Below are 14190 nucleotides of genomic sequence, written 5' to 3'. Positions count from 1 at the left end.
ATCATTCATTCGTTAATTCAACCAAAACAAATAATACCAATTCTTTCGTTGATTTTCCTCTCGGTCCGAATCCAACCCGAACTCACCTAGCCATGTCCGAAGGAGCCAGCACCTCCGCTGCCGCCGCCGCCGACTCCCCTGGTGGTACTAAGGGGAGTGCAGCAAAGGATAGGAGTTGTCCTTATTGCGGTCAAGCATTTACATCTTCGTCATTGGGGAGACATTTAGATTTGTATATTAAGGAGAAGAACCCCAAGGCTCCAGATGGCGTTCACGATGTCGATGCTATTCGGAAGATGCGGGGGAGCATCACCCGTAGGCAGCCAAGAGGTTCCCTTGCTCGGCGAGACGCTTCTACTCCCGGTACTCCGACAACATCAAGAAGAAGTCCTGCTCTTGACTCTGGTGTGAAACAACCTTCCATACCAAAGGAAGGTCAATACGTCGTGGATAATCAGATACCAAAGTACCCATTCCAATTTAGTTGGCAGGCTACCGGCGTGATCAATGATATTCCAGAACCGAACGGAGATACGAGAAGTAACCCAGACGATGGTAATGGCCAGGACTCGAGACGACTTCCTATGCAACGTGCACCGAGTAGAACCGCACAAAAGTCTCAGTTGGATGCAAGGCAGAAGCTCTCCGATGCTATGGACACGGCTCGAGCCGCTGAATTGGCGCTAAGAGAACTGCTCAGTTCATGGCGAGCAGCCAAGTAAGGATAATCTTCCGACCAGACCGCTTATGTTCCATTTGCTAACTGCTTGCGTTACTTAGACAGCAAATAAACATGGACTCTCTACCATTCGACTTCGACCCCCTCTCTCTCGACTTCCCGGCCCTCACGCTTCAGTGTCTTCAAGCACCTCCTACGTTATTCTCTTCCACGCCGCATCCGACATCAACCTCTTGGTCTCTACAACCGCCTGCCCAGAAGCAGTTCGAGGCACTTAAAGTCTACTTCCAAGAAGAGTTCCGAAAATGGAGGCAGGCTTGTGCCTTGACGACTACTGCGTCCCACGAAGACCTCACATTTCCACCGTCGGGCGTATTCCAACCACGTGATGTGCGTGAAGACGTCAAAAGGGCGGAAGAAACGGCAGTGGCGTTGGAATCACAGGTCAACGAACATCTACAATCCGCGTATCACGTATGGGAACTACTTCCTCCGCAAAGAAAAACTGAACTCTGGGGTTTGGAGCTAGCGAGAAGTGTGGGACGAAGACAGAAAGAAGTACACAAGTTGAAGGAGGCACAATTTTCACTCAAGCAGGAGAACGCGAACCTCAAGACTCAGATCGATCAACTCAATCGTCTACAGCAGCCGAGAGAATTTAGGATAGTCCCACCAGCGACGATCCCCATCGAGCAGTCGGTGGTCTCGTATTTCTTAGATATGGCTTCCGGCAAAAACACTGGAATTGGATTCAATATTGAGGATCGCCATGTGGACCTTGATGCTATAGTCTCCCGTTCTATCGATCGGTGGAAGACAGTCATCGTATCGGCAAAGGGTCCTGGTATGGCCGGGCAAAGACCCCTAGACCAAGCAACGCCAACCTCGACTACCACACCGCCCGGTACTGTACTTACAACTCCATCACAAGCCCGTCAACAGCCCCAACAGCCGCAGCAAAGACCCATTCCTGTAGCGCCTACCGCGCAAGTAATCGAACCCCAACCAACAACAGCGACAACTACGACAACCGCATCTAGTGCATCCGGCGCCAATGATGATAATAGTGACCAAGACGCCGATGCTGAAATGGAAGATGACGATAATTTCACGCCTATTACGCCTGCTATCCCCAAGCCGCCAACGACGCAACCGCATCAACAACAGCTGGAGATAATGCGGACTAGAAATCGCGATCAGCGAGCACAGAACACCAACGACTCGCGGTTTGCTGTTAACGGCGCGATGGCTACTCGGGGTATTGATGTGCGGCAAACGATGCAGAACATGAACGTCAATACTGCTGTACAGGGACGTATGCACAATCAACACGGTCATGCTATGATGAATAATGGTGATTTCGGAATTGTTCAAGGCGTTAGCGGCAGCGAGCCGATGTATATGGATGGATAGAAACTCATAGTTCGGTTCAGGCGTTCAAAAAGAAAGAAACAGAAATACTATATAAGGTAACTCGCGCGCGATGATATAAAGATCTTGCTTGCCTTCTAGGGCAGGAATCGCTTTTCGGAAACAGAATTTATATCTACCTACCATACCTATCCTAAGCTTCTGGCATTATTTATCTACCTACCTCGGATACTTACGCATGGTGGTATAGTGAGCATATGAGATTGCTTTATATTCCGCTTTTACGTGTTAATAGATATGGTTTGACGTGCAGCTTTTTGTGCTAATATGTAGTGGATTTGCTTGTGATTCGTGGTGTAGATTGGGTGAAATAGGCTCTTCGGATTCATATACTACTGATATTCACAGGATTCAACGGGATATTTGGAATGTTCGCTATATACTACATGCCTTCGATCAACGTACAGTAGACTATACCTACCTCCAATCCAGACCGAGATATCAATGTATCTTGCGATACTCATTCCCGCAATCTCCAAGCTTATCAAAAAGCGCACTGACTTTCTCCCCGCCCGGCCCAAGTGCTACCGCGTTGATATTTTGCATATCATCGTTGTCGAGCGAGAAACCGAACACTCGCAGATTATCCTCGATATGATCTGAAACGCCGAGTCGAGTTCCTACAATCACGGCGCCGACGGTGGGTTGTTGGAGAACCCAGCGCGTGGCTATGTTCGAGATGCTGACTTTGTGTTTGTCGGCGATGGGAAAGAGGCAGGAGAGGAGGGATTGGAAGGTGGTCCAGGTCCCCCAAGTTTGGATCATGTCGAAGTACTAGGAAGATTAGAGAACGAGGAAAATGAGAGGGGTAAGTGGCTTTCTCACCTTACGCTGCGAGGGCGTCAATTGGTGCGATTCGAGGTACACAGCAGGGGCGGGCTGGTGAAGCCATCGCTCGGACAAGAATCCTCCGCACTGTGGCAGCACGCAAGATGTTAACACACCAACCTACCTACAGAACAGACCACAAACAAGTAACAGGATTTCTTACAAACGAGCCATAAGTTAGTAACTTCAACCCGTACTTCTCACACACACTAACCATCTTCCGCAGCGGCCGCGCATCGACGAGAGAAAACTGGATAGATTGGTTGCGAGCTTAGCTAAGCGAGACACGGTATGTAGGTAGGTAGGGATCCCCCTTATACGTGCATATACGACGCAACATACATGTACATACCTGCACCTGATTCGACACGATGCCGACCGCGCCCGTCTTGGCGATGAGGTACTCGCACGACTCCGCCACGTGCTCGGCGTCGAAGTTGCACAGGCCGATTGAGGATACTAACTCCGGATGTGATTTGCTGATGCGGAGGAGCTCAGTGAGGATGGGGAGGTATTCTTTGTCTTCGTACTGGTTTTTCGTGAGATTTATTAAGGGGGTGGAAAGGGGGAAGAGGAGGGGGGTTACATACGTTCTGCCAGTGGAATTGTAATAGCTCGACTCGACCGCCTAGTCGGCGGCATCGCTCGCGGACTGCGTCGAGAACAAAGGATGGTGGTATTGGGGTTGGGACGGGTGAGAATATGCACTGAAGTAACCGCAGTTAACAGCTGTCTTCTACGTGGTCCATTTCACGATCTCATATTCAGAGTAAACGAGTAAACATACCCATTTAGTTGCAGCATACACCTTATCCCGAATTTCAGGGGTAAGCCTATTCCTAAAATCGCCGTAGATAAGTTCCGCGTCACCCTAAGCAGTGAATCCATTAGAGATAAAAAATATATGGGAGTTCTCTAATTGCTTACATAGTGATCCGCCATATCGGCCGCTGTCATGCCAAAAGATACCGCTTGGGCCAATGCTGTCTCTTGCTCTCGAGCGCCCCCGGAACCCCACGATGGTGAAGACACCTGCCATAAGCCATTGAACAATCTGGGCATTTCAAAGGGTCCGAGAGAGAAAGTCCCCACTACATGCCCTCCGGCAGCTCGTGTAGGTATAGCGATGGTAGCTTGTTTAGCGTTGTTAAATGCCGAGGCATCACGCGCGAATAGGATATCCATTACATCGCAAACCTGCCGTCTAGAGCGCGTGAAGGGGAATGTTAAAGGAGGTTGGGCGGATTCGCAGTACCACTCACAGACCTTAAAGATGCCGAGGAGACTGTTTAGGGAACTTAACAGTTTCGGGCTCGGTTCCGGTCGCGATTCTTTGAGCGCTTGTACCGCTTGAATGACGTCCCCGTCGAATTTCGCCAGCACCGCTGTTAATTTGCTATTTTCGGTCCACTAGAGTATATGAGATGAGCTATCATCGCTATAAAGAGGGTATCGATATAAGAATCGAGTAAACCAACCCTGGCGTTCGCCTGCGGGATAGCTTGTATGAAGTGCTCTAGGCTATAGCAATTAGATATAGTATCTTCATATCGACATCACTAGGGGTATGATATATCTCACTAAGGGAGTGATTCCTTGGCTAATTTGCACGAGAATATGCATCTCGTCTGAGCAAGGTATTCCAAGCATGCGGGAGCAACAATATCATGCCCGGGGAACAACTCTTCCGGAGTAGTAAATGACGGCGGGTTCTCGAAGAACTTGGCACGGACATGTTTGACGAAAGGTTGCTGAGTAACGGAGCCCTGGGAGACGAGGAGGCGAAGAGCTGATCTTAGAGTAGCCGGTGGTACTACATCCCTTTCTTGTTAGAATATAGAACACCGACATGATACCGTACATTGCAAGGTCATATCGACGACAAACAATTTAATATCAGACAGTCGTCCATCATATTCCTTTAAACTGTAAGCGTGGATCTAAATGACGGGTTGGAATTGGACGACATACACGTGGCCCGCCATAGCTAATACTTTATGCCCTACGTCTACGATAAAGACAATTCGGTTTTGGAATTATGCTTAGTTATACACGATTCGATGAAGTGAAGACGTTGTAAACCGTCCATGATTACCGAAACCATTTCGGGAGGATGCCGAAAGGTGGGTTATGTTGCATTTGCTCCCTTTCTAACCTTCTTACCTGCACTTCCCGGATTTGGCTTACCGCGATGGTGATTAGTAAGTTACAGATGACGATGAAAGGTGTCACAACTATAATATTCTAGTTTTTCGAACCTTTCTGCCGCGCGAAATGCGTGCATAGGACGAAAGGGCAGGAAGGGTGAGGTGGTTGAGAGTTATATCTAGAGCTCATATTTTTACTTGAGATTAATGTCTTTTGAATGGTGGATAATTGATCATTGAGGACCAGATTTTGCTTGTTGCTTGACTAGTGTTACCAATTTTAGCCGCATCGATTGGATGGCATCAGTTATATTGTCGAGCATCGAGTTCCGCTCTGCACCTATTGTTTCAATATGGGTTTCAATGGAAGCTGGAATCGCTATAATCCGGAGGTCTTCAGCCGCGCCTGCCTCTTCTAGGCTGAGCATGGGAGATCTACGAGTGATTGAAAATCATTGTGTGGGATCCTACTATTGCTCGGCCTAACAGGAAGACTTATGAAACGACGAAATAGGGGGAAGAGGGGGAGTGCGCTGAGATTTGCTCGCCGTGAATGTCATGGGGTGATTCTCATTGCGTTAAAATGACTGATGCAAACGAAGTTGGCTGTCAGCATAACCAGCTGTAGGCACACCGCTAACTCGATGAAGTGAGTAGAATCGAGATTATGGAGACAGGGGACGGAACCATCCCCGTCATTATTTATTGGACAGAACGGTGCATCGGTACGTTAAGCAACAAGGCTTCGCTTTGACCTTTGAGGACTTTTTACTTTACGAGAGAGCGAATCGATATAGTCGACTGTTCTACCCGAAGAGGACGAAGGAGGGTATACGCGTAATAGGTAGTTAATCACACATCAAAGATGGCCTGCGCCGCGATTATACGTAGATATCGCGCATTATGATATCGTTGTTGAGTTGTTTTTGGGGGGTATAACAGTGAGGCTGTAGAAAGATCGTGAACCAATTCTCAGATTCACCGATCCTTGCCACGGAGGATATACCGACACCCCGGTACAGGGTCCTTATGCATGAAGACAGGGGACGACGGGACATTTGGAGATCGAAAAGCGGAGAACATCGCCTAACATCGAAATTGGAAAAGGTCCATGCGGAGAAGCTGGCTTAGCTTCGTGGATCCTAGTATAAAGGAGACGGGGACCTTATCTTTTACCTAGGCAATGGGTCTGTTTTCCCCCTCCCTATTCGTCCAAGCCTCTGCGACAAGATAAGGACTGGAGAATGGTCGGTAATATGCACTATGATAATGGAGATATGCCGACTTACCTTCTAAGAAACCAAAACGTCCTTCGCGTCTTTGAGTTCTGTTTGTCGATCCGCCGGTAGTTGAGCTTTCCAAGAAACGCGGGTAGATGAATCTATATATAGACACCACGAAAGACCCGCAATGTGTAGCTCCCGTACATCGAAATCGTCATCCTCCACAACACGAGTTCCGCGAACGCGTACTGGGTGCTGGACCTGCCGGGATCGAAGTGTCAAATGTGATGGTACGCTATAATCCTGAAGAAAAGACACCATTCCTATCTGGTCTTACAATGGGCTAAGATATAGCGGAAATATAGAAGCTAGACCGCGTTGCGGCAAATGCCATAAGGCAAATCTAACGTGCCAGTATGGCATTCGCCTCCAATGGTTAGAGGATTCGGTTGCTCGTGGAATTCGCCATGGTCGCGAGGGGGCATGGCGTCCAAAACATAAAGATGTACCTCCTGAGGTGCGTTTCGAAGAATCGCCCGGCTCGACGAGGTATCGCGCTAGGTTAAAAGGTGTCGCCTATTTCTTGAATACTTTTTCAAGGGATATTGAACTCTACTGGCATTCGCAGGCGTGTAAAGAAATCCTTGATGATATAACCATCTACAAGGAAGCCGAAAACGACGATGAGGATGATTGGATAGAACAGCAATTAGTTGCTCGTGCGCACGTAAAAGAACACTTCGGATTAAACTCGTCTCGATGTTACGACAAGTTTGGCTCGCCCAGGTGGAAACCAACATCTCCAGTTGGGAGTTCCATTGGATTTTCTTGTCGAATGACCCAACTCGATGATTATATACTCAAATATTATAATGCGGTCGTCTGCGCCAGCGCTTCTCTTGTTGACGATCAACGTCATAACCCACTTCGATATCTTATCCTTCCGATGGCTGCGCATTCTAATACTGTCTTCGCTGCCTTGCTCGCTGTGGGCGCGGTGAAAATGGCTTATAACGACCCAAGATACCTTCATAGGGCGCTAGTACATCGTCAACGAGTATTGACAGACCTCAACAAGTTTATACAAGGCTCCCTATCCGATACTTCCAAATGTCTAGAAGCACTTGTCTCGGCCGTCATGCTTTGTTGGTATGATGTAAGTTGCCTTACCGCTATTCTGTTCGTACCCGGCTGATTGACTCTGATTTCCAGATTAGCGACCAATGCAGGGCAACTTGGACAAGCCACATTGTGGGGATCTCCGGACTTCTTGATGCTTGCCAGGGACAAGCTAGCCGTTCCCCTGGCCACGAAACACTACTACAATTTAGCCAGCAATACCTGATGTATCATTTGGTTATGGCCAAAAGTACATTGCATGTTGATGGCGTAATACCGAATTCCAAATCCATCCTATCAAGACTGATAGGCGTCTCCTCATCTCCGACGAGGAATCGTGACGATCGAGATGGCGTGCATGAGCGAGCGCCTCGTAACTCTACGTCCGTAAATGAGGAGCCTGAAGAACGAATAGAGCCCTGTCTCGCAAGTTTCTTCTTGGATAATGAGTTGGACGAGATTGATACTCATCAAGGATTTTCTAATCGCCTGCTTTTATTAATTAATGACATATGCGACCTACGCGATTCCGAATGTTCTGGTAAGGCCGGCGATGCCAATGCGGATACATCGGCATTAGAACGCAGAGTAATACAGATTCAATCTCAACTCGAATGCCTAACACAGGTGCCACCGAAAAGCGTCTTGCAATCCTCAAGGGATCGCAGAGAAGATTACCAAACACAACCTCTACTCAACGAGTTTCATAAGCGCAGGTTGGAATTGATCACAATGACAGCAGAAACAAACAGACTGGCTGCGCTTCTTTTCCTGGACGAAACCTGTGGCACACATTTTCCCCATATAATACCCCGTTGCAGAAAAAGCCGGCCTGATTTCATTCAGAAAGTCCTGTCGCTGATCCAAGATATCTGCGACACTGGACCAATAACGGCAGCCCTTCCTATCTGGCCCGTGTTTGTGGCTGGCTGTATGGCTTCTAGCGATGATATCCGCTTACAAGTATTAGAGATATTTGATAAATTTCAGCGTCAGAAGAAATTTGGTGTGAGTAAACTAATGATAGTTCGTAATAAATATAACTAACATAATTATTTCAGAGTCTTCCGCCAGCGTTAGCAGTCATTCGGATGGTCTGGAACCAGCGGGATCTAGGCTGTGATGAGAACCCTCGGAAGGTGTCTTCTCCTATATCGGTCTCGGATTCTACCGGCACAGGGAATGGTAAGAAGGACAAGGGGGCGCGATACTCTTGGGAACGTGCAATTTCCATGCTAGGAGGGTCGTCATTACTTAGTCTCACGTAAATAATAATAGGAATAAAATTTGATGCCATCACCACATGCATTACCTGCGCCTATAATTAAACTAAATATCGTCTCAGGCCCATAACACTAAGAGACGCATAAGACATGAGCAATTAAACTATCAGTCGAGGCAAGTTTAGGTTGATAGAATAAAGCTCTATATCTTATGTCACGATACGATTTACTTGTGACTCATACAGAAATGATATAAAAGAGTCAACAGAACCTAGCACCTCATTCTCAACCCGTAACCACACAACATCAACATTGAGTCCATACCACATCTACTCAACATATCAGCGACAAGACCCTGTATTTCTCCCACTTCTGGCTTCTAGCTTATATAACTCTGCATCGTCCTACGAATCACAGAATGGTTCCCGATTTCTGGCAATTCTATTTTAACGAGAGCGACAAAACCTATGGTAAGTCGTTCTTTAAATAAATTAATATTGTTTTATTGTTAATCCTTTTAGCCAACCAGTAACCGTACGATTGCATATACGACTTTAAAATCTTATCAAACGGCTTTGCTTGGATGGCATCTGATTGTATTAAATAGTTGGGTGGATTCTAGTTCTGGTTAAGGTGGCTCAGATATCTATTCATAATTCTATCAACTCAGGAATCCTTTTTAGGTCTATATTACCACCACTAACTACCAATCCCAAGTTAAAAGTTGTATCAATTCCTTGTTCCCTTTCTATCATGCCTCTGAAGTCTTCATTGTATAGAGCCACTGCAAGAGGCACCGCAGAACTCGGCTCAATTAAGATCTTCATACGTTGCAACACTAACCCGAGCGCACGGCGAATCTGGTCATCCGTCACAGCGAATACACCAGCAACATGTTTCGGATCGCTTATGACAGACCACGGTATGGCACCAACTGGAGTACGCAACCCGTCCGCGATAGTCAAACTAGATACCTTTTCAATCCGTTTCCCCTCTAACAAGCCCCGGCGACAATCATCAGCGCCATCTTGCGACGGTTCTGACCCAAATACTTTAACGCCCGTGCCCTGACAGCTTAGGGCTACCCCGCTAAGCATTCCCCCGCCCCCGCATGGCGTCATTATAGCATGTAATGCCTCCCCCTCAGGCAGTATTTCAGCGGCCTGGTTCTGTAATTCTAGGCCTAACGTTCCCTGTCCGAGGATAGTGTCTGGGTGATCGTACGGCGGGACGAATACGTTGTGGAAGTTGGTATCGGACATCAATGCATCAACTACTTTTAACCGTTCTTGAGGTGTCGGACCACTGAAATGCACTTCTGCGCCATAAGATCGTGTTGCTGCGATTTTGGCAGGTGTTGAAATAGACGGCATCACAATGTGTGCTGGGAGTCCAAGTTCACCAGCTGCTAAGGCTACGGCTTGTGCGTGGTTTCCGGATGAATGGCTTATTATCCTAACTGGAAGTTCTGACGCTGTGTTTTTACGCGCTTGCTCTTCGGTGAATCGAAGGAGTGCGTTGAATGCACCTCGTGGCTTGAAGGCGCCGATTCTTTGGAAGTTTTCGCATTTGAAGAGTAAACACAATCGCGGTTTGGCTGGCTCTTGGCCCTCCCATTCTGTTCCTTTAAGGGACTCGGGGCTTTGAGGCGTGCTTGCGACGCTGTCGATGTATTTACTGGATAGTACTGGTGTGCGGTGGACGTGTCCGCTGATGCGATGAGCGGCGTCTTGGACGGATGCTCTTGTTAGAGGTGGGCAGGTGTTTATGTCTGCCATGGTGATAGGGGCAGGGGAGAAGTGGAGAAAAGGAATAAGAAAAGAAGAAAAAGTTAAGAGGGAAGAGAAGAGAAGAAGACAGAAAGAGGAGAAAGGGTAGCAAGATCGTGGTGGTATCAGTGTTTCCAATCTCGAAAAGCCGAATTGTCTATCCTGGATCGGCAGGGTGCGATAAAAGGCGAATGTGTCACCAAGGATGAAATAATACTTGTCATTTGATAATTATGGTAACTATTACCTAACTTTACGATACGGCTGGGCACCGGAATGCTTATACTTCTCCTCACTATGAAATCAGAAGGCATTTTGAGCTAATCTTTCCAGCGGTTTAGTTGGAGATATCGTGTTGCAAGTGAAGGTCGAAGCGAAAGGCGTGGGGCCTACGGCGCCGCTAAAATAGACCAGACTCAAGCAACGAATCAAAACATCCATTATTTCCATTCAAGGCAATTGGTAATTGTTGAGAATCTATGAGATATCTGCGACCCTTGTCTTAGGTGATAGTAGTTGAGGGGCGCTTGGGTATCCTCAATACTATTATCGGGTATTGCTCCATCCAAGAAACTCGATCTAAATCCTAATGACCTTCACCACCAATCCTTCACGCGGTCAATGAACGGGTATTCGGGATCAGAGAATTATTCGAGACCATCCTTCACCCCCCCCCAGAACGTCATGTCAGGAGCAACACCGAAGTCCACCGAACAACCAGCCAAACCCCTGGCGTCCTACTCATTGATACGCAAGGTTCCTTTTGATCCGCCTCATCAGCAATTCTTATACATATCCGGAACCACAGCACGGCTTTCCGACGGGCAGATCCCTCCGTATGGCTATCAGCTCGACGACTCTGTAGCACAAGATGTTGCAGCGGCGACACAGACGGAAACTATATTCTCTAAGATCGCTTCAGCTATTGACAACTCATCTGGTGGAGCTGCGGGCCTAGAGTCTCTTGTGGAGATGACGATTTTCGTCACGAATTTAGAGAAACACTATGGCGCTGTGAACAATGTTTATAATAGAGTTATTGGGAAACTTTTTCATGAAAAGGGGCTTCCGCTGCCGGCCAGAACTTGTGTGCAGGTCAGCGGCATGCCTCCCGATGCAAGAACGTTGGTGGAGATAAAGGGAATTGCTGTTATATCATACACATAAAACTTTTATAGAAGCTAGAGTTGTCGTGAATACCCAAGTGAAGCTTTTGACGGAGTAATATGAAAGGGTCGATTACCTAATCTTCTATGAGTCACACAGAGAACGGGATACGGAGGTTGGAAGAATAATGGAGGGACGTTTGGTAACTTAATATGATATATTTAAGTTACTTGTTTGTTCCTGTATGAATCTCCCAGCTGCCGTATCAGATTATAGACTAATATGTATATCTGAAGTTGGGCTTCTCTTTATCGGTCTTATCCGAAAATGCCTCTCGTATCTTCTCTTCCTCTGTTTGGGGTGCGGGTCCTCCTCCCTGTAACTTATTGCGCCTGGCGTTGTCCCAATAGCAAAGCAAACCATATATTGTGATAGATACGGCGCCAACAATCAACGATGCCAGAAGCCCAATATAACCTCGATGATATTCTGGAGCGTCATCGTCACGGAAAACCTGCGGCCCCAAGATATTTCCAACGCAATAACCTATAAAGAACATAGCGTTCAACGTGACCTTTTTAGTGTGCCCTGATGTGTTCGCCATGGGAAGGGATGTACACATAGTGTAAGGCGCCCAGTAGGAATAAAATGCGTAGTATGCTCCCAATAAGCTGAGCTTGTTATCTGAAGGTAGTTTCCACATAAGGATAGCTGATGCCATGGGGAACATAATCGCGATGACGATGAGTACACACCGCCAACCTGGCAGGCGACTTGCGGTAATATTTAGGATCAGAGACCAAAGGGTGCCGACGACGCCGGTAGGAACGCCTAGGAGGGTTGTGTCTAATGTGCTAAATCCCATGCCGTTGACGATAATGGCTGCAAATGTGACTAGACCACCTATAATATAATTGATATCAGCATATTTTTATTTTTTGATATATAGGAGTCGGCCTGTAACTTACCATTCGGAATATTGATGGCGCAGGCGAAAATGGAGATCAACCAAGATCTAGGGTCCATAAGACATTCCTTAACCTGGTACCATTTCATTTTCTTATCCTCGATACCGGTGTTACTTTTCCGCACCCGTTCTAAGCACACATACTTCTGGCGGTCGGTTAACCACCAAGCTTCAACTGGAGAACTCGGCAAAAAGATGTAGAGAATTGCTGCCCAGAGAGTAGTAATCGCTCCGAGAATAAAGAATAGCAATCTCCATGGCGCAACATTGGAGTTGCTGTGACCAACGCCGTATGAGAACAACCCTGTTATGATGGAAGATAGTGTATTGAACCAGATCGCGACTCTAATCGGTTGTTCATCGATAGTCCACCACATAGTCGATACCAAGGTGCAGATGGGGAAAACCACAGCTTCGAAAATACCCACTAATGCCATTGTTAACTTCGGAATTCCTTTTACTCAAGACATTGAAAACTTAAGAAGACTTACTGAGAAATCGAACAGATGCTAGGCTTGCAAAGCTAGTTGCCCCTCCAGTACCGAACGAAAGAGCCGCCCAAGCGAGAACTGTTGCAGCATAGAATGTCCGAAGTGGAAGCTTCTGAATTAGAACATTACTAGGCCATTCAGCGGCCAAGAAACCAAAGTAGAAGATAGATCCGACCCAAGAAAACTGATTTCCAACTAGATTGGTATCTTTGCGCATACCGTAGATGGCGGCGTTGGATATGATGACCTTGTCAACTGCTGCGATAATAACGGAAAATGCGAGAAGAGGGACTATGATAAGGTCGATCTTCCATAGTAGCCGGCGGGACTCTTCCTTGGTGATAGGCTCGTTGATGATGGATGGGTCGAGTGAGGCGAGGAATCGAGCCGCGACGTCAGTGTCGCGCTCCAAGCGTGACAGGTCGCCGACGCGATGACTTGCAGTTTCGGCATCGTGAAGTGCCTCTTGTTTCTGATCTAATTGATTCTCGTCTGAGTGAGACATGATGTCACATTCAAAAGTTTTGAACAGTGTAGTTTCGAGTTCTGCCAAATGTCGAGGTGATCAACAAGCACAAGTGGTGAACAAAAGCGACGCCGTGTTGTTGATTTGTACTTCGTCTATCATAAGCATTATCTCACACCTATGGCATATCTTTCCCGGACCAAGATCTCAAGAAATACCAAGGCCTGCTGATCTATTACATCGACCATGATATCCGTGTAGTCCGACGATAAGCCAGCTGAATGAGCTTCTAGATTCTCGCCGAGATAGTTAGATGGGTTGGACGGAAGCTCCAGGCGAACAGACGCGCAACATTACCCAGATTTGGGCATGCGACGTTCTGGGGGGTCTGATAACGAGAACCCCGTCTTTGGGACCATACTATACTGGTTTCTCACTAGCTTACCAATGGATCGCCGCGGGACTTGGGGAAGACCCCATTCAGAAAGTTGGAGTTTATAATAAGATATCAAGGTATTTCCAAGGATTCCTAGCTTTAATGCTCGAATTATTCTAAGCGCCCAATTACGTATAGTGTTATTATGCCGTTGGTTCTTGTCTTGTGTAATTATGGTTACATTGAAAAGGGGGCTATACGCTGATGTGGTGGGGAAACTCCTTTCCAGCGTTTGACCGTTGAGTGAGAATATGAGCTGTCATTTTTGTAGCCGACAGGTTGAAAAACATTTTTACATTAAAAT

General features: G+C 47.1%; 6 protein-coding genes across 6 annotated transcripts; 3 read left to right on the top strand and 3 right to left on the bottom strand.

Moving 5' to 3' along the window:
- Positions 1-92: 92 nt before the first annotated feature.
- F4822DRAFT_430741 (uncharacterized protein) lies at positions 93-2092 on the top strand (the record flags this gene model as incomplete). Its single annotated transcript, XM_051461358.1, has 2 exons — positions 93-718; positions 781-2092. The coding sequence occupies 2 exons, from the start codon at positions 93-95 to the stop codon at positions 2090-2092; spliced, it is 1938 nt and encodes a 645-aa protein (XP_051313765.1).
- Positions 2093-2551: 459 nt separating this feature from the next.
- Positions 2552-4923, bottom strand: F4822DRAFT_430740 (aldo/keto reductase; the record flags this gene model as incomplete). Its single annotated transcript, XM_051461357.1, has 11 exons — positions 2552-2884; positions 2936-3025; positions 3102-3188; positions 3291-3467; positions 3529-3645; positions 3726-3809; positions 3866-4348; positions 4417-4459; positions 4520-4751; positions 4826-4857; positions 4910-4923. 11 exons carry the CDS (start codon positions 4921-4923, stop codon positions 2552-2554), a joined length of 1692 nt encoding a protein of 563 aa, XP_051313764.1.
- Positions 4924-6319: 1396 nt separating this feature from the next.
- Positions 6320-8968, top strand: F4822DRAFT_298391 (uncharacterized protein). Its single transcript, XM_051455143.1, has 4 exons — positions 6320-6598; positions 6674-7464; positions 7521-8435; positions 8489-8968. The coding sequence occupies exons 1-4, from the start codon at positions 6496-6498 to the stop codon at positions 8693-8695; spliced, it is 2016 nt and encodes a 671-aa protein (XP_051313763.1). The 5' UTR covers positions 6320-6495; the 3' UTR covers positions 8696-8968.
- Positions 8969-9291: 323 nt separating this feature from the next.
- On the bottom strand, positions 9292-10734 carry F4822DRAFT_298371 (tryptophan synthase beta subunit-like PLP-dependent enzyme). Its single transcript, XM_051455142.1, has one exon. It carries the CDS (start codon positions 10426-10428, stop codon positions 9301-9303), a length of 1128 nt encoding a protein of 375 aa, XP_051313762.1. The 5' UTR covers positions 10429-10734; the 3' UTR covers positions 9292-9300.
- Positions 10735-11103: 369 nt separating this feature from the next.
- Positions 11104-11586, top strand: F4822DRAFT_430737 (uncharacterized protein; the record flags this gene model as incomplete). The annotated part of the gene is made up of 1 exon (XM_051461356.1): positions 11104-11586. One exon carries the CDS (start codon positions 11104-11106, stop codon positions 11584-11586), a length of 483 nt encoding a protein of 160 aa, XP_051313761.1.
- A 108-nt stretch (positions 11587-11694) lies between these two features.
- F4822DRAFT_298369 (putative allantoate permease) lies at positions 11695-13626 on the bottom strand. Its single transcript, XM_051455141.1, has 3 exons — positions 12985-13626; positions 12495-12920; positions 11695-12429 (listed from the first exon to the last, which is right to left on the bottom strand). Exons 1-3 carry the CDS (start codon positions 13487-13489, stop codon positions 11804-11806), a joined length of 1557 nt encoding a protein of 518 aa, XP_051313760.1. The 5' UTR covers positions 13490-13626; the 3' UTR covers positions 11695-11803.
- Positions 13627-14190: the final 564 nt, after the last annotated feature.

The sequence above is a fragment of the Hypoxylon trugodes genome (assembly GCF_022578975.1).
Source record: "Hypoxylon trugodes strain CBS 135444 unplaced genomic scaffold F4822scaffold_6, whole genome shotgun sequence".
Classification (NCBI taxonomy): Eukaryota; Fungi; Ascomycota; class Sordariomycetes; order Xylariales; family Hypoxylaceae; genus Hypoxylon; species Hypoxylon trugodes.
This window is presented reverse-complemented; position numbering and strand designations above follow the sequence as displayed.